The sequence below is a fragment of the Muntiacus reevesi genome, chromosome 7 (assembly GCF_963930625.1).
Source record: "Muntiacus reevesi chromosome 7, mMunRee1.1, whole genome shotgun sequence".
In the NCBI taxonomy this organism is placed as follows: Eukaryota; Metazoa; Chordata; class Mammalia; order Artiodactyla; family Cervidae; genus Muntiacus; species Muntiacus reevesi.
In genome coordinates, this window is record NC_089255.1 from 34,047,878 (window position 1) to 34,066,182 (window position 18,305).

The window sequence follows — 18,305 nt, forward strand, 5'->3', positions numbered from 1 at the left end:
TACTTAAGCAACAAACCTAGGAACATACTTGTCATCTTCTAGAGGTGTTTGCTGTGTACTGAGTAACTAGAAAACACTCTGTCACCCACATGTCCCTTGTCACACAACACTCCCACACAAGAAAAGTGAAATTGCCAGTCAGATGAATGTTTACACTCGTGTGGGTGTTGGGAATCTGGCCAGGTGTGAATGCTACGGAGGGAAGTGAACCCTAGGGCTTCCCCTGGCCGGTGGCTGAGATCCTTATTTGGTGAAGTTACTACCTGCGCCCTGGGTCCCAGGGCCAGCCTGATATTCTGGGATCACAGCAGGGGAAGTGTGGCTGCTGACGTCCCAGCCGAAGAGATGAATGGAATTCCAGGCAGCTGGAGTCATGCTGGCTTGGGACGGACGGTGGCTTGGACACCAGACTTCCAATGACAGAAGCATTAAGCAAGCGGCAGCACTCATGGCAGTTGGTGCACCCACAGAAATGTAACCCACACCTCAGTTTCGGGAGCCTAAAAATGAAAAGAACGTTCAAGGAGCGGGGCGGGGGGGGGGGGGAGTGGGAAATAAAATGATAGAAGAAGGTAATTTATTACTCCATGAGTCTATTCTGTAAATAGTTCAAGACCCTGGAGCCAGATGGTGCTGCAAACCCTCCAACCAGGAGTCACGTTAAGCAGCACGAGTGGGCACAAAAAACTGTTTTTCAAGACACAATTTCCAATTTGGCTTTAGGAAAGTGGGTAAGAATAAGTTTCCTTAACATTCCTGACTAGAAAGAAGCTGTCCGCTCGCGTCCCCTTGATCAGAATTCGCACATCGCCCCCAAGCGGCCAGCCGTGGAAGCGCCGCAGCAATTGGGAGATGGCACTTTCGCGGGGACTCGGGCGGCAAGCCCCTGCGGAAAGGCTGCCCCGACGCGCGAGGGAAGCCGAGCCGGGTACCCGCATGCTGGCCAGTGCGACACCCACTCACGTCCATCGGGGGGCAGGCGGAGGGCAGGCGTGGGGCGAGGGAAGGGGCGCGGCGCTAAGCGGGTCCCGTGGTCCCCACCCCACCTGAACTGGATGGACGAGGGTCAACAAGTATCCAAGAGGGAACTCCTTCATCTACTGATTCCCTCTTGGTCCCATTTACCCCGTTGGGCTTAATTTTTTCTGTACAAACGGGTTCTCTCCCCAAGTGTCCACCCTTCAGCCGTCGCGCAGGCTTTCAAGGGGAGTTTGCCTGAAAGCCTCTCTAAGGGTCTTGGTTCGCGTGGCTAGGGCCCCGTCGGCTCGGGATGCGCGCACAGGGCTTGGGGCCGCTCGGCGCCAGAGCCAGAGTGCTGAGCCCGTGAGCGCCAAGGCCGCGTGGGCGGGCACCTATTTTTCTGAGAAGTTCCAGTGCTCCTAGGCCCCGACCCCCGCCGCCCCCCTTCACCTTCTAGCTGGAAAGTTGTGCGCCAGGCAGCGGGGGGCGGAGAGAGGAACCCAGACTGGCCCCCCTCCCGCTTCCTGCCCCGCGGCCTCCCATTGGCCAGAGGAAACCCCAGGAATGTGAGCGCCCCTTTAAAAGCGCGCGGCTCCTCGCTTCGCCAGCCACTGCACTCGGGCCGGCCGCTGAGAGCCCACCCTGGCGAGCTCTCCCAGCCGCAGCCTCCGAATCCACGGCCTCCACCCCGCGCCTCTCCAGCGCTCCATCCCGTTGCTGCGCCTTTGTCGCCGGCCCGGTCCGCTGCATCCGCGTCCGCACAGGTAAGGAGTCCCGGGCGGCCGCCGCGGGACCCCGGATCTCAATACTTTCTGCCTTCCCCGTGCCGTCGCTCCCAGCCTCTGGGGCTCCAGAGCCATCCTCTCCAGCCTTGGGGTTCACAGAGTAACCCACCAGGACACCCCAAGAGTGTCTTCTTTTCCCCAAGTCCTATCAGTCCTCTAGAAAAGGACTGTGCCTCCCTGCGCCCCTGAACTACATCTCCTGGTTCAGTGTTTACTCTTAACTTCTCAAGCCCCTCCCCAGTGGCTGGTCTTGCCCCCACCACCTCTTTAAAGCGGTAATCTCCCCTCAACTCTTACTTTCTTCCTGATGCTCTCTCCAAAGTAAATACGGTTGCCCTTCCTTCCAGCAAACGAGGGCCCCAAGGGGGATCCCCAGGGCCCCAGCCCCAAGGGCAGCCAGGTTATGCCCACACTCCCTGCTTGGCAGCCTCTGACCCTGGGCTCTGCGCTCCGTGCTGCAGGCTCCTCGCTGGGCGCAGATAGCTCCGCCATGGGGCTGGCCTGGGGACTCGCTGTCCTGCTGCTGTCGCACGTCTGCGGCTCCAACCGCATTCCAGGTGAGTCTGCGTAATACCTCGCGTGGGGGAGGGACGAGGAGGAGGTCGGGTTACCCCAGGTGCGGTCCCTCCCTGTGCACTCCTCTCAGCTGCTTCTCCCCTGAGCCCTGACCGGACCTCAGGATGCCGGCTCCCTCTGACTGGGGCGTTTACTTAGCTCTTCCAGTGGCTGTCAAGGGTTTTCATTCCAGCCCTCTGCCTCACCCCCGCCCCCCAGAGCTGAGCCTCCACCCCACACTCCACCCAGAGGGCTCACCCTGTGTCCTGCTCTTGTCTAACAGAGTCTGGGGGAGACAACAGTGTGTTTGACATCTTTGAACTCACCGGAGCTGCCCGCAAGGGCTCTGGGCGCCGACTGGTGAAGGGTCCTGACCCTTCTAGCCCAGCTTTCCGCATCGAGGATGCCAACCTGATCCCCCCTGTGCCTGACAAGAAGTTCCAAGACCTAGTGGATGCTGTGCGGGCGGAGAAAGGTTTCCTCCTCCTGGCCTCCCTGAGGCAAATGAAGAAGACCCGGGGCACCCTGCTGGCCGTGGAGCGGAAAGACCACTCCGGCCAGCTCTTCAGCGTGGTCTCCAATGGCAAGGCGGGCACCCTGGACCTGAGCCTGACCGTGCAGGGAAAGCAGCACGTGGTGTCGGTGGAAGAAGCACTCCTGGCGACTGGCCAGTGGAAGAGCATCACCCTGTTTGTGCAGGAGGACAGGGCCCAGCTATACATCGACTGTGAGAAGATGGAGAATGCGGAGCTGGATGTCCCCATCCAGAGCATCTTCACCAGGGACCTGGCCAACATCGCCAGACTCCGCATTGCCAAAGGAGGTGTCAATGACAATTTCCAGGTGAGTCCGCTTTGATTCCTGATCCATGGGGTTGACTACTAGGCAGCTTATGATCAGCAGAGTGATAACAAGAGAGGCAGGGGTTCCAGTATAGGAAGTATTGCCTGTGCACTAAAGCAGTGGTTCTCACACAGTAGGGAGCATCAGAATCACCTGGAGAGCTTACTAAAATGGATACTGCTGCATTCCACCCCTGGAGTTTTGGATTCAATAGGTCTGGGATGGGGCCTGATAATTTACATTTGTAACCGGTTCCAAGGTTAAGTTGGTGCTAGTGTTCTAGGGATCAGACATTGAAAACCTCTAAAGGAAACAATGGTTTTCCTGTAACTGCCCATTCAAACCTTACTCTTTATGCTCTTCTCAAGAAAAAACTTTCAAATGCATTGCACCAATTATAATATTGCTTGAAGTGGATACTTTTTATGAGCAGGATAAATACCACTTTGCTATTTGCTTCCTCATGGGGATGTAACTGATCCCAAAGAAAAGATTAAAATAGTGGCTATTTGCTGCTGCAGTGTCTTCCTTGCTTAAACCTCTAGATCTTTGGGTCTGTGGCTTTGAAACTCCCACATTTAACTGTTTGACACTGGAAAGTGTCATTGTATCCTCCGGTCTCAATATCAGATTACATTTCCTGTATCCCCAAGTAGGCCGATAACTGAATTCTTTGTAAAAGACTGCAGACTTGGCAGAAGATACAATTAAGAGTTTTGAAGTTATTTTGCAATTCCCGTGAATTTGGCAATTCACCAACAGTTATTTGGTGTGTTATTTTGACACGGTGATCCTGAAAGGGAGTTCTTTTCAAATTTTAGAACATCTGTTGTGTGCTCCTTCTGGCATAAATAGTCCCCCCTCCCAGTGACCCCCCCGGCCCCCACCAACACTCTACAAACAATGTGTATCCTCTGCTCACAGGGGGTGCTGCAGAATGTAAGGTTCGTCTTTGGAACCACACCAGAAGACATCCTCAGGAACAAAGGCTGCTCCAGCTGTAAGCATCCCTCTGTTTTCAGGGCATATGGGAAAGTGAGGGCATTCCACCCAAAATAAGCTGAGAAACTTAAGCAATGGTGATTGTGCATAAATTACCCCAGGTAACATAGTAACCTTTATATAAAGGTGACCTCAGTTTTCCACACTCAATGGTCCCCTCCTTTTGCATCCCTCACCCAAAATGAAATGTCTTTTAGAGTTAGGATGCCTAGGGGTTGGCTGGTGGGAGCATTTACTTGAAGATATTCTCCTACTTTCCTCACTGCATGCCTTTGATCCTTGGCAGCTACCAGCGTCTTTCTCACCCTCGACAACAACGTGGTGAATGGGTCCAGCCCTGCCATCCGCACCGACTACATTGGCCACAAGACAAAGGACCTGCAAGCCATCTGTGGCATCTCATGTGACGAGCTGTCCAGCATGGTCCTGGAGCTCAGGGGTCTGCGCACCATCGTGACCACGCTGCAGGACAGTATCCGCAAAGTGGTCAGTGGCCTCCGCCCCCCGCCTGTTAGCAGGAGCCCCTGCATGTGTGTCCCCGATGATGCTGAGGCACGGAAAGTGAGGCTGGATGCTAATAACCTTTCTCCTGCTTTTAGACCGAAGAGAACAAAGAGCTGGCCAATGAGCTGAGGAGGCCACCACTCTGCTACCACAATGGGGTCCAGTACAGGACGGGTGACGAGTGGACAGTGGACAGCTGCACCGAGTGTCGCTGCCAGGTGAGGCTCTCGGCAGACAAGCACGGATTGACAGCACTCTCTGAAGAAAGATCCAGGTGGCTGCGGAGGCTCTTTCCATGTTCCGTGGCTGGATACCCAAGTGGTGTCTTTCTCTTAAGATGCAGTTATGACATCTATAAAAATCATTTAAATACTCAGAGGTTTTCAAAGTCTTAATTATACCCCAGGCTAAGGATGATATCTAAAAGAATATATCTATTTAAATATCTCAGTAACTTACCTGCTTTAGTTCAAGAGCTAAGTGTTGAATATCAGGTAAGTAAAACCGAGTTGGAACTTTCTCCCCCCAACCTGATTCATATTCAGCTATGACATGGAGATTCTTTAATACAGTACTGATTGCTGTTCAGATCACTTAGCCCAACATTGTTAGAACTATCCACTTACCTCAGATGGTACTGCATACAGCATATGTATCCTTCTGGCTCACCCCCTACCCAACATCAGGGGCAGAGGGGTTTGGGGGGTGTTACCTGGCTCATTGAGCAAAGTCAAGCTTAAATACAAATCATGGATTGCCGGATTTGGGAGCCACCTTTACTAAATTCCCATTCTTATCCAATATTATATAAGGCCATATTTATATATGAGAAAGTAAGATGCTCATTGATCTTCTTTTCCCCATAAAGATGTAATTTAAAAATTTTAAAGTCCTGAGTTTCAGGAGTTTGATTTTAGACACAGAGTAACAGATCTGACTCATGATATTAGGTGGTTCCAATTGCATAAATTCATGCTGTTCTGTGCATGAAGAAGTGACTAAGCGGCAATTGAGAAGAATTCTAGAGGGTTGAAGTAACAAGTAGCCAGCACTAGAACTGTGTCTACAGTACTGGTGGCTGCCAAAAAGACAGGCAGATCTTTTATTAAAATCATTCCACCAGAGCATTTATAGCCCAGACGACATTTCCGCTTGTAACTGAAACGTTTCCGTATGTAAGCTTCTGCTTGCAATATGCTTAGTACTCATTTCTCCTTCACTGTTGCTCTGCAGAACTCGGTTACCATCTGCAAAAAAGTGTCCTGTCCCATCATGCCCTGCTCCAACGCCACAGTTCCTGATGGAGAATGCTGCCCACGGTGCTGGCGTAAGTCCCTAAAATTGTATAACCATGCTTCAGTGACCGGATCAACTGAACATAATGCTGGAATACCCGTCCCATCTCTGTCACATGTTTTCATTCAGTTTCTTGGGGCAGCATCTGGCTAACTGATGGCTTGTCTGCTATATAGAGCCAAAAAAATGCCATTATGACTAAACTTAATCACCCGCCCTGGATTATGGTGTAGACAATAACCTTAGTATAGTTTATTGAATATGATTCTGTGCTTTGAGAAAAGAAGAGATGAATTGGTAGCAGCAATAGCTTTAAGTTGACTGGATTTAGAATCTGACCGTATGGCCTAGAGTCAGGAAAAATCTGCTCACCGGAGAAATTGATGGACTTAACTGGGCCTGAAAGTTCTACCCATTTTATCTACAGGCATAGGAGACCTAAGAAAAAATAGTAGTTTGAGTCTCAGGGCTCCATAAGAAATTGTATTGTTTCATGGTACCCAGTCCCTGGGTTTTCCTGCCAGTATAATTAATCACTTTGCTGAGACACTGTAGTAAGTACAAGTCATAGAAAGGATTTATCACAACTAAGATGCATAAAACAGGAAAGTAGCACTCACCCTTCACGTCCACACCCCCCACACTCCCCGTTTCCTACGCACACGGATCATAGCTCAGAAGAACCAGTTCCCTTCAGAGATGTCAGTGACATTGTAACTGTCATAATCATTTATACATTGCTTTCTGTTCAGCATTCACTTCAGATGTGGGTTAAAGGGAACAAGGCTAGCTAGGGGCCAGCAGAGTGCTGAATTTTGAGTCAGGGATTACTAGGAAAACTTCCAACTGATGGCAAGAGAAAACAAGTTCTCTGTCTCCTGTCGGATACAGGACGTGATTGTAGTCATGGCGCCTGGGCAGATGGTAAACAAACACACTTCCCTCTTATGAAAATATGTGCAGAAAAGGCCCCAAATGCTAGGGTGAGAGGAGCAACCCGCTCACTGACCTCATGACTGATCCAGGGCCAGAGCCAACAGCGGCTCCGCTGCCTTCAGATTCATCTGCCAAACACGTGGGTCTCTGGCTCTCCTGAAAGTCAGAAGTGACTCCTATAAGTTGCCTAAAACCCAAGTATTCTTGAAAGCCTGGGGCTGGAAATGCCTACCAAGACATCTTAAGTCATAAAAGGGAAACTCATTTGAAATCCAGACTGGAGGAAGGAGGCGAGGATGACTAGAAACATATGTGGGGAAAAGGTTCAGCTGTACCGACCCAGGCAAAGCATGCAATTACCCCAAAGCTGTGCACAGAATGACCACTTGGCCATTGGCCTAACAAATATATTGCTTTTCACTCTCTGGCATGGGAAGAAAGTCCTGAGCAGAGCAGCCCAAAGAGTAGCTTGTTTTCATGATAACATACTAAATGCACGCATTTGCTCAGCAGCCAGCGACTCTGCAGACGATGGCTGGTCCCCGTGGTCTGAGTGGACTTCTTGCTCTGTGACCTGTGGCAATGGAATCCAGCAGCGTGGCCGCTCCTGCGACAGCCTCAACAACAGATGCGAGGGCTCCTCTGTGCAGACACGGACCTGCCACATCCAGGAGTGTGACAAGAGATGTAAGTGTTTGGCCACTTGGGGATGTGGAGACCTGACTTGTCTTTGTCACCAACAGCAACTCCAGAGCACAGAGGTTGAGGTCACAGGTTCTAGGCTCTGATCTAATCTCAGTTCTCTGCCTTATCTGTGCACCCTTGAGCACAGCTTACCCTCTCTGAGGCTCTTCCTTATGTATAAATTGGGGGTAAAAATAGTTTAAAGATTTTTAGTTTGGTGAGTTTGAAGGTTTGGTTTAGAGGATGCATTTAAAGTGTTAACGTAGAGCTTGGCTTGTGGGAAGTACCATATAACCATCAGGTTTGTCCTTTAGTTAAACAGGATGGCGGTTGGAGCCACTGGTCCCCCTGGTCATCTTGTTCTGTAACATGTGGAGACGGTGTGATCACAAGGATCCGGCTCTGCAACTCCCCCAGCCCCCAGATGAATGGGAAGCCATGTGAGGGCAAAGCCCGGGAGACCAAAGCCTGCCAGAAAGACGCCTGCCCCAGTAAGTGCATGCATCATCCGGCATGATGCTGGCAGCTCCACCCCACTGGCTGCCTGGCATCCGTGGGTCACGGATCGGGGAAGGCTGCTTCCTAGAGAAATAAACAGAGGCACAGTCCTGCTGGGCACAGCAGCTTCTTCTAACGACAAATAGAACCATTTTCAGACACTCTTTTCCCAGACATCCTTACCATGTGTCAGGGTCATGGAGGTTTCTTGAACACACTCAGGAGAGTCTCCTGTGAAGGTGAGATGTTTGAAAATTGGTCTTAGCTTTGGCCTGTGGTTCATTTTCTTACAGTCAATGGAGGCTGGGGACCCTGGTCACCATGGGACATCTGTTCTGTCACCTGTGGAGGAGGGGTACAGAAACGTAGCCGGCTCTGCAACAACCCCACACCCCAGTTTGGAGGCAAGGACTGCATTGGTGATGTGACAGAAAACCAGATCTGCAACAAGCAGGACTGTCCCATTGGTAAGCCACGCAGCCCAGGCAGCCCAGGACAAAACCACTTAATGGCATGGTCAGCATTCATGGGGGTTCAGTTTGGATGGCCCTGAGTGGTTTGATTAAAATGCCAGATGGACAGCATAATCTCAAAAGTCAGCAGTTACACAGACCCTACAGTATCACACCCCCATTGAAATGACCAGAGTGGCAGTAACAGCAGCTGAGACCCACGTTTGCCTGTCACTCTTATCTCAGATGGATGCCTGTCCAATCCCTGCTTTGCTGGTGTCCAGTGTACCAGCTACCCTGATGGCAGCTGGAAGTGTGGTGCCTGTCCCCCGGGCTACAGTGGAGACGGCGTCGCGTGCAAAGATGTTGATGAGGTGAGGAGCTGGGAGCTACCAGACCTAGGAAAGCACCTCATCTGCCTTGGTCATTTCTTGTGACAGTGTTCTCTAAACATGAACAAACCTGTTTCTTCCACAGTGCAAAGAAGTCCCTGATGCCTGCTTCAACCACAATGGAGAGCACAGATGTGAGAACACAGACCCTGGCTACAACTGCCTGCCCTGCCCACCACGCTTCACTGGCTCGCAGCCCTTCGGCCAGGGCGTGGAACACGCCACCGCCAACAAACAGGTAGAGCAGAGGGGACTAGTAGATGGGAGTGAGGGAGGGTGTCTGGCTGAGCTAGCCACGAAAGGGGGGAATGTCATCTCACACCCTTCAAGGAAAATGGGGAACGGGGTGAGCGTCAATCTAGCTTTTAGAAACAGTACTAGAAAATGAATTGTTCATCCAGCAGAGAAAATTGGTCCATCACATTTGACCATGCTGGAGTAAGTTGTGAGCGGATGGACTTGTAAGTGCCAGGGTGATGTGCAAGTTCAAGGAAAACACACATAAAGCCATGTCAGCCTATAACCTGGCATCGACATTCCCAGGGGAGAATGGGGAGGACTCGCACTCTTCCCGTGGATCTCTGTCCAGAGGCAATGGGGAGCTGGGGATCCTCCAAGGCTTTGCCTTAACATCAGAATGTTGTACCCTCAGGTATGCAAGCCCCGAAACCCCTGCACAGACGGGACACACGATTGCAACAAGAACGCCAAGTGCAACTACCTGGGCCACTACAGCGACCCCATGTACCGCTGCGAGTGCAAGCCTGGCTACGCCGGCAATGGCATCATCTGTGGGGAGGACACGGACCTGGATGGCTGGCCCAACGAGGACCTGGTGTGCGTGGCCAATGCAACTTACCACTGCAAAAAGGTAGCCCTGCCCTCACCCGCCTCCAGAAAACCCTTATCAAGGGAATGAGCTGAGGAATTTTAAATGCTTAAACTTTGGGAATGGAACTGAAAGATTAAATCATCCAAAGGCAGAGGAACACTAATTCTTATTAAATCACTTGGTGCCAAGAACATGTATGGGGCAGGCCCTTAGGGCAGTTGTGTTCCACAGTCGATTATGTTGTCCAAAAAAAGTTCACTTCTCTACCAAATGCCAGCAGAGCATGACCCATGTTCCCAGTATATATAAAGCTTAGAGCATTTATACAAAGTATTTATGTGTGTGTGTGTGTGTATCTTCCAAGCAAACTTTTTTGTCTTTCCATTGAAAATACTTGCTGTCACAGAGCAGCATTCAGTTCTGTCTGCAGTGTCTCGGTGCATGCTCTAGTGCATGAGCTGAGCAAAAGGCTTGCAAACTGCAGCTGCAGTGTGTCTTCTCTTTCCAGGATAATTGCCCCAACCTTCCCAACTCAGGGCAGGAAGACTATGACAAGGATGGAATCGGCGATGCCTGTGATGATGACGATGACAATGACAAGATTCCAGATGACAGGGTAAAATTATTTTCCATTCCTCTTTCAGCTTTTGTGTTCAGCAACAGCCTATAACCCTTAAGATTCAACAAAATTACTGATATCTAGTCATCAGAAATTATTCATTGTGATTCTTTAGTTTTCAGATAGAGATGTTGCCAAGAGAATTTTTAAACCAGGGTTTTGTTTTTCATCACAGCCTGCCCTTCCCCTAGTTGGAACAAAAAGTTACAATGTGTGAACAAATGACACTTTGCTCCCCATATTGGTTTCAAATGTCTTCTCTAGGTCACAGTAAGGTTTTCTCTGCATGCACTGAGAGTGGAGATGTTGAGTTTCCATTTACATCTCACTGACTTATAACCAACAGAAATTCATTTTTAATTCATTATATCCTGGCTTTTAACTTTTGCAGTGATCATTTTACAGGGGAATTAGTATATCCATGAAGTAGAAAATGCTTGTTGCAGATTTTCACATATATATATATTATATATATATATATATATTTTTTTCACATATATATATTTTATATATATTATGCATGTGATTTGAGGCTAGTTTCATGGATCAAGTTGTACAATGTTCTGCTTCTTCTCTTGGCAGGACAACTGTCCATTCCATTACAACCCAGCTCAGTACGACTATGACAGAGATGACGTGGGAGACCGCTGTGACAACTGCCCTTACAACCACAACCCAGACCAGGCTGACACAGATAACAATGGGGAAGGAGACGCCTGCGCAGCTGACATTGATGGGGACGGTAAGGCGCTCCCTGATTTCAGCCAGCCCGTAGGCAGCTGTGACGGCGTTCAGCTCTCAGCCTTGGACAGCGATGGCTGTTAGTGTGCAGTCTGGTTGAAACAGCTGAGACTGAAGATTCCAGCTCTTACCTGTCCCGTGTTCTCTGCAGGTATCCTCAATGAACGGGATAACTGCCAGTATGTCTACAATGTGGACCAGAAAGACACTGACATGGATGGGGTTGGTGATCAGTGTGACAACTGCCCCCTGGAACACAATCCAGACCAGGTAGGTAGAGTCCTTTCATAATCTTTCAGTAAACTGTTAGAATATCCCTTTCTAAGCCTTTTTAAAGAAAATAGAAGAGTTTAAGTTCAAACACTTTCATTACCATGGCTATCAGTGATCTCATAGCCAATTACAACATTTTCATGTGAACCGTTTGCCTGACCTAAGCTCTTTGCTGAGTTCCATAGGTCTTTGGCATGACAATCTTGTAACTTCAATCTTATGCTCTATAAGAAGCCCACATGATTTGCTCAATGGAATCTACCATTGTTAAGATAATATACAAAGCAGAAATCTGTGACTGACAACTGTACAGGAATATTAATCATGTTTGAAACTAAGAGATGGAAGAAAATATCCCTAAGCAAGACACACAGCCATTTTCATGATTCATGATATAATCTGACTGCAAGAAAATCAAACTAAAAATACTTCTCCAAACTGGAGAAATCCCTGTTTCTTTGTCATTCTTTAAGTGTTTTGGCACTGAAAACGGATAATTCTGTACCGTTGCTGGGGCGTGCTGCAGACACAGCCAGAACAAGTTCCATGTCTGAAGGTGTTTCTTTTCTGGTGTAATTGTTCATCATTATTTTCTCAGTGTGAAAATTAAGGCCTTTTTTTCCCCCTAAAAGCCATTATTCTGGAAATTTAGAAACCACCTTTTTGTAAATGCAAATATTTTTAAAAGACTCAAGAAATGATAAATACAGCTAATTTGTGGAGAAATCCAGAAACTCTCCTAATATTTGCTCTTATGACTTTCTCTAAAACAAAAAGCACCAGGATGAATTGCTTTGGGGCAATAGGGGAAAGCATGAATGATTTGGGATAGCATTCTTGATCAAATGGCATTGAGTCATCTGTTTTGAATTTGAGTCTTACTGTAAATTAAACCTCAATGCCATTTAACCTCCCTGGATAAGGTGTTGGTTCTTCAGATGATAATAATAAAGTCTATAACAATTAATGAATCATGTAAAAATCTTAATGGCAAAGAGCATAAAATACTGGCAAGCAAAATTGCAATTTGTGTACAAATAATCTGTAGGCATTCCATATGTACTGAATAATGTAAAAAAGGTACTCTGATAAATATGGTTTTGAAAAAAATTAGAATTTTGGCTTTACCTGAGCCAACACTGGACAATCCTTATGGGCTAGATGTGTAAAACCAAATACCTAAAAGAGAAGAAAATGATTTATCCCACCATTCAGATTACCCAGTATGTATGAAAAGCAGTGCCATGTTGCCATGATTTAATGACCTGGAGTAGAAGTTGATGTTTCAATAATTTCCTAATTGAAAATTTGAATAGAACATAAATTGTACCCAGAGCATTCAATTCATCATTAAGATATAAGTAGTTAATATGGCATTCTATCCTTAGTGATGAAATGATGCTTTCTATTTAATTTTATTTAGAAAGTTTTCTATTTTAAAAGGACTCTCAAATATCCCTTTAAAAACTGTCTAATACAAACAAGGATCAAGAATAAAACATGTAAGATTTGTTAATTTAGATGTGAAACCTCACTGGTCTTATCAGACACTGGAGAATCTCCGTAAGTTTTCTTTAGCATCAGTGATTCACATTCCAATTTACCCTCTGTCTCTTTCAGCTTGACTCTGACTCAGACCGCATTGGAGACACCTGTGACAACAATCAGGATATTGATGAAGACGGCCACCAGAACAACCTGGACAACTGTCCCTACGTGCCCAATGCCAACCAGGCTGACCATGACAAGGATGGCAAAGGAGATGCCTGCGACCATGATGATGACAATGATGGCATTCCTGATGACCGGGACAACTGCAGGCTGGTGCCCAATCCTGACCAGAAGGACTCTGATGGTGAGTCACTGGAGCCGCTTTTAAAGAAAGTAACTGAAACCACGGCTGTCTGGATTGAGGAAATAATAACAAAGCTGAATACATTTGAGGATGAAGAGACTAAATGTTAACTTTGACAAGACAGTGAATTTCTGGCACCAGTAATAATATTTTGGAATTTCACTGAACTCTTGCCTTTTTGCCCTTAGGTGATGGTCGAGGTGATGCTTGCAAAGATGATTTTGACCATGACGAGGTGCCAGATATTGATGACATCTGTCCCGAAAATGTTGATATCAGTGAGACTGATTTCCGCCGATTCCAGATGATTCCTCTAGATCCCAAAGGGACATCCCAGAACGACCCTAACTGGGTTGTACGCCATCAGGGTAAAGAACTAGTCCAGACTGTCAACTGTGACCCTGGACTTGCTGTAGGTGAGTAGAGAGTGCTTCAAACGAAAGGCCAGTGTGTATAGGGGGAAAGAAGCAAATGTAAAAACAGGCAGTTGCATGTGTCCCCATGAGTGCTAAAAATGGCTGGGAACGTGACAGAGAACCTTGGGAAGGCTGCAGGTTTTAACCTGGGTGTGGCCTCCTCTTCCAGGTTATGACGAATTTAATGCTGTGGACTTCAGCGGCACCTTCTTCATCAACACTGAGAGGGATGATGACTATGCCGGCTTTGTGTTTGGCTACCAGTCCAGCAGCCGCTTCTATGTTGTGATGTGGAAGCAAGTCACTCAATCCTACTGGGACACCAACCCCACGAGGGCTCAGGGATACTCTGGACTTTCCGTGAAGGTTGTGAACTCCACCACGGGGCCTGGCGAGCACCTGCGGAATGCGCTGTGGCACACAGGAAACACCCCTGGCCAGGTGAGAACAACGCCCTGCAAGAGGGGAGGGGATGCTGTGTTTGGCCAAGCCTCCCACCAGGGAGTCTCAGACATCAAGTTCTCAGCATCACCAACTGTAGCATTAAGCTCTGCATTGTAAAAACCATCCTAGCGTCTGAGAGGGTAGCTCACTTCAGATCAAAAGGCTAAAACTGTTTGTTTTAGCCTCTTCAAATAAACAAAAATGTCAGCGTCCCTTCTCTTTGCTGATATGTACATTCACGGTTACATAGCCAATGATAAAGCCCTTGGAAAAAAATCCAACATTGTAGCCCTCTCATTCAGGTCAACTCAGTACCTTTCATGCCATTTCAAGTACCATTCCATTTCATGGAATCTAACGTAAATCTCATAATGAAGCTGTTTCAACCTTTGCTTTTCCGTTTCCTCCAGGTGCGCACACTGTGGCATGACCCTCGTCACATTGGCTGGAAAGATTTCACTGCCTACAGATGGCGTCTGAGCCACAGGCCAAAGACAGGTTTCATCAGGTAAGACTGCTCCGATTAAACGTCCCTGAAGTCATACTGACACGCGAGGAGAAGATCAAAAGTAAGGGTGGCACTAATGTGATTTCCTTTTCCCCGCAGAGTGGTGATGTATGAAGGGAAGAAGATCATGGCTGACTCAGGACCCATCTATGACAAAACCTATGCTGGTGGCAGGCTAGGCTTGTTCGTCTTCTCTCAAGAAATGGTGTTCTTCTCCGACCTGAAATATGAATGCAGAGGTAGGAGCAAAATGACAGTGAATATACAGGTGGAATCCCTAGTTCAGACCAGTATCAAGAATGCCAGTCATGCAAGAGGCTGATTTAAAGGCTATGTAAGACACAGGGTTATTTCTACCTTGCTGTTAAAGACACAGTGATAAAAATGAAATAATGAAAGCCTTAGAAAGCAGAGCATAAGTTCTGGAAGGTTATGCTATATCAAACACCTAGCAACAGTGTTCAAACACATTAATTGTAATTTTATAAACTGCCAATCTTAAAATATATTTTTGCCATTATAAAAGTAGAGCTGTGCCAAGGTTGTTAATGTGTTAGTGGATATTAAGATGACAGTGCCTCAATGAATTAGTTTATGTATTTATGTGTTTATATATTTATTTCACAGATTCCTAATCATCAAACTGTTGATCAAAAGACTGATCATAACCAATGCTGGTATTGCACCTTCTGGAACCATGGGCTTTAGAAAACCCCCAGGATTGCTCCTTGCTGCCTGCCTTTGCTCTCTGCTTGCCTGAGTGTGGACTCCTAGAACATGTGACTTGCCTCAAGAAAATGCAATTTTCCAAATCAGACCCTGCATTCAGCCTCTGACTGCGAAGAATCTTCCAAGGAGACAAACAATGAATTTGGTTGGCTTTTGCAAAAGCAAAAGCATCCACATGCTTTGGTTGGAAGGTGCCTGTCCCACTCTGCTTTTGTCAGAGCAGAATGCGACTGTGAGGCCAGCTCTGAGCAGTGGACTCCAAAATGTTTTCAGGCATGTGAGAGAAGGGAGGACTCACTAGAATTGACAAAACCAGCCCTGACCTACTCCCTCTGGAATGGGGGGGCGGGGGGCCAAAGCCCAAAGGGGAGGATGCATACCCAAGAGACGATTGTATGAAGAAAATATGGAGGAACTGTTACATTTTTGGTACTAAATCATTTTCAGGGGATTGAAAGACTATTGCTGGATTTCATGATGCTGACCGGTGTTAGCTGATTAACCCACATAAATAGGCACTTAAATAGGAGTGGGGAAGGAAGGAAAAGACTGGCTTCTGGACTTCCTCCCAGATTTCCACCCCTTAACACATTACCTGTAGTGACCAGAATAGGGAGTCGGAGTTAAACCAACATAAGGCAGTGCTGGCTGCCACAGCTTGGTTCTATTTAAATTGTCAGTTGTGTTCCAGATGTAGCTTCTGCAGATGTAGCAGGAAAATAAGAAAACCTACCATCTCAGTGAGCACCAGGCTGCCTCTCAAGGGACAGGCAGCCCGTGCTTGTATTTTTATGGTTAGAAAGGCACAAAATTATCAACTAAGACATTCCTTTTCTCTCTTTTTTCCTGAATATCATGGAGTTTTCCAATTGTCTCTTTTGGACTGTAGTTTTTGGTGTTTTAAACAAACACTTTACAATGTAAACTATTTATTTTTTACTTATTCTGGGGGATCTGTCTGAAAGACTATTCATGGAACAGGAAGAAGCGTAAGGACTATCCATATCATCTTTGCTACAAGTCATTATGACTGTAAGATTGTAAATACAGATTATTTATTAACTCTGTTCTACCTGGAATCTAGGTTTCATATGGAAAGTGTTTGAGAGCAGGTAGTTGAGATTGATCAGCAAATCTTTCACAGGAATGGCACAAGGAAACCAGCATAGCAAGCTGCTCTTCACTTTGTGCTTAGACCGAATGATTTGGAATTATTCTTTTTTCCTTTTTTTTCCCCAAGTGGGATTACTTGGTTGTCCATTTGCAAGTGTTTTTAGTTTGCAAAGAAAGCCAAGAGGCCATTAATACTGTCTTATCCCATCCCTTGTGCCTATTTCCAGGGAGATGAAAAGTATCTACATTTATTATTTTTGCCTTTTTCCAAAAGAAAAAAATGACAAAGGTGAAACTTGTATACAAATATTACCTCATTTGTTGTGTGACTGAGTAAAGAATTTTGGGATCAAACAGAAAGAGTTTAAGTGTCTAACAAACTTAAAGCTACTGTAGTACCTAAAAAAAAAAATCGATGTTGTACATAGTATAAAAATTCTTTGCAGAAAAGTATTCCCAATAAGGAAATAGCATTGAAATGTTAAATACGTTTTCTGAAAGTTGTTTTTTTCTATCATCTTGTATACCGTTGCTTTATTTTTATAAATTATTTTCTCATTGCCTTTGGAATAGATATCTCAGATTGTGTAGATATGCTATTTAAATAATTTATCAGGAAATACTGCCTGTAGAGTTAGTATTTCTATTTTTATAAAATGTTTGCACACTGAATTGAAGAACTGTTCGTTTTTTTGTTTTGTTGATTTGTTTTTTGCTTGTTACCCTCCTCCCTGTTTTTACTATTTGCCATTACTTTTCTAGGAATGTGCTTTTTTGTACACATTTTTATCCATTTTACATTCTAAAGCAGTGTAAGTTGTATATTACTGTTTCTTATGTACAAGGAACAACAATAAATCATATGGAAATTTATATTTATACTTACTGTATCCATGTTTGTTTGTTTTCTGGCCTTATGTTATGAGGTATGGGTAAATTCTATCCTTAAACCAATAGAGCACACACAAAAAGAAATCACAGTAATAGTAACATTCACAGTTCCTATACAATTTAAGAAGACTGAATTGCTTAAATGACGTATTTGCTGGATTTGTGGGATAAAAGAACAAAACAAATTAGCCTGTCATACTAAAAACAAGTGATGAGAAATGACCACTCCCACAAGATGTGGGACTCAAAAGGATATAGGTTTATATTTTACTAATGTCACTAAATGTCATTTACTGAATCCTTTTCAAAGCCCAGTTCTTTCCTGAAAACAAAAAGGAAAACAGGAGTGAAGCACATACTCACAGCTACATCTTCTGACCCATGAATGAGGACACTAGGCGAGCAACAATTGCATGCTGTGAAGAAGCTAGAAACATTAATGAAGGGTGAATTGTCCTTGAAAAGTTGGGTCAAATTCTATAGATACCACATTTTGGAGAATGACTATGCCTTTGGTCAGAAAGATGACTTAAGAGAGGTAGAATTGGGAATAAATCCTAAAATAAATAAATACACACACACACACACACACACACACACACATAAAATATCCACTTATTTTGTGAAGAGAAGGCCAAAGTCTTACAATAAGCAGAACCTGAGCTTCAGGTGCAGTAACCATGAATGTAGAATACTGGCCAGTTTTTAGTTTTAAAAAGAATTTTTAAAAATTTTAGAATAAAAAAATTTATGAGTACATTAAAGGTCTCACTTTGAGGTCCATTAAACAAAAAGGACAGGCTGAGTGAGACAGAATCTTTTTTCCCCTTATTGACTTTTCTCTCTCATTCTAGAAACATATGTAAGTATAAATTGCATAGTCATATATGAGTATAAATTGCCAAATCACATTATGGCATCTAGGTGAAGAATCAGGAACTGGAAGTTGTTGGTTATAAACTTTGGAGAACTGATTT

The 18,305-nt window shown here is 45.8% G+C and overlaps 1 protein-coding gene across 2 annotated transcripts; it reads left to right on the forward strand.

Moving 5' to 3' along the window:
- Positions 1-1,563: 1,563 nt before the first annotated feature.
- Positions 1,564-17,318, forward strand: THBS1 (thrombospondin 1). Of its 2 annotated transcripts, none has more exons than XM_065941699.1 (22): positions 1,564-1,724; positions 2,207-2,302; positions 2,584-3,143; positions 4,068-4,143; positions 4,432-4,631; positions 4,745-4,867; positions 5,883-5,976; positions 7,392-7,568; positions 7,880-8,056; positions 8,357-8,530; positions 8,762-8,889; positions 8,993-9,145; positions 9,560-9,778; positions 10,248-10,355; positions 10,941-11,100; positions 11,251-11,369; positions 12,993-13,227; positions 13,416-13,643; positions 13,813-14,084; positions 14,498-14,595; positions 14,695-14,834; positions 15,223-17,318. In XM_065941699.1, exons 2-22 carry the CDS (start codon positions 2,236-2,238, stop codon positions 15,228-15,230), a joined length of 3,516 nt encoding a protein of 1,171 aa, XP_065797771.1. In that variant the 5' UTR covers positions 1,564-1,724; positions 2,207-2,235; the 3' UTR covers positions 15,231-17,318. The 2 variants fall into 2 exon arrangements, with proteins under 2 accessions (XP_065797771.1, XP_065797772.1); XM_065941700.1 differs by having other exon boundaries at positions 7,395-7,568.
- Positions 17,319-18,305: the final 987 nt, after the last annotated feature.

Excerpts from the sequence above, each read along its gene's own strand:
- THBS1 (XM_065941699.1), top strand. The coding sequence starts at position 2,236 with ATGGGGCTGGCCTGGGGACTCGCTGTCCTGCTGCTGTCGCACGTCTGC. Across the intron at positions 9,779-10,247 it reads CAACTTACCACTGCAAAAAG|GATAATTGCCCCAACCTTCC; the intron begins GTAGCCCTGCCC and ends TTCTCTTTCCAG. Across the intron at positions 14,596-14,694 it reads CCAAAGACAGGTTTCATCAG|AGTGGTGATGTATGAAGGGA; the intron begins GTAAGACTGCTC and ends TTTTCCCCGCAG.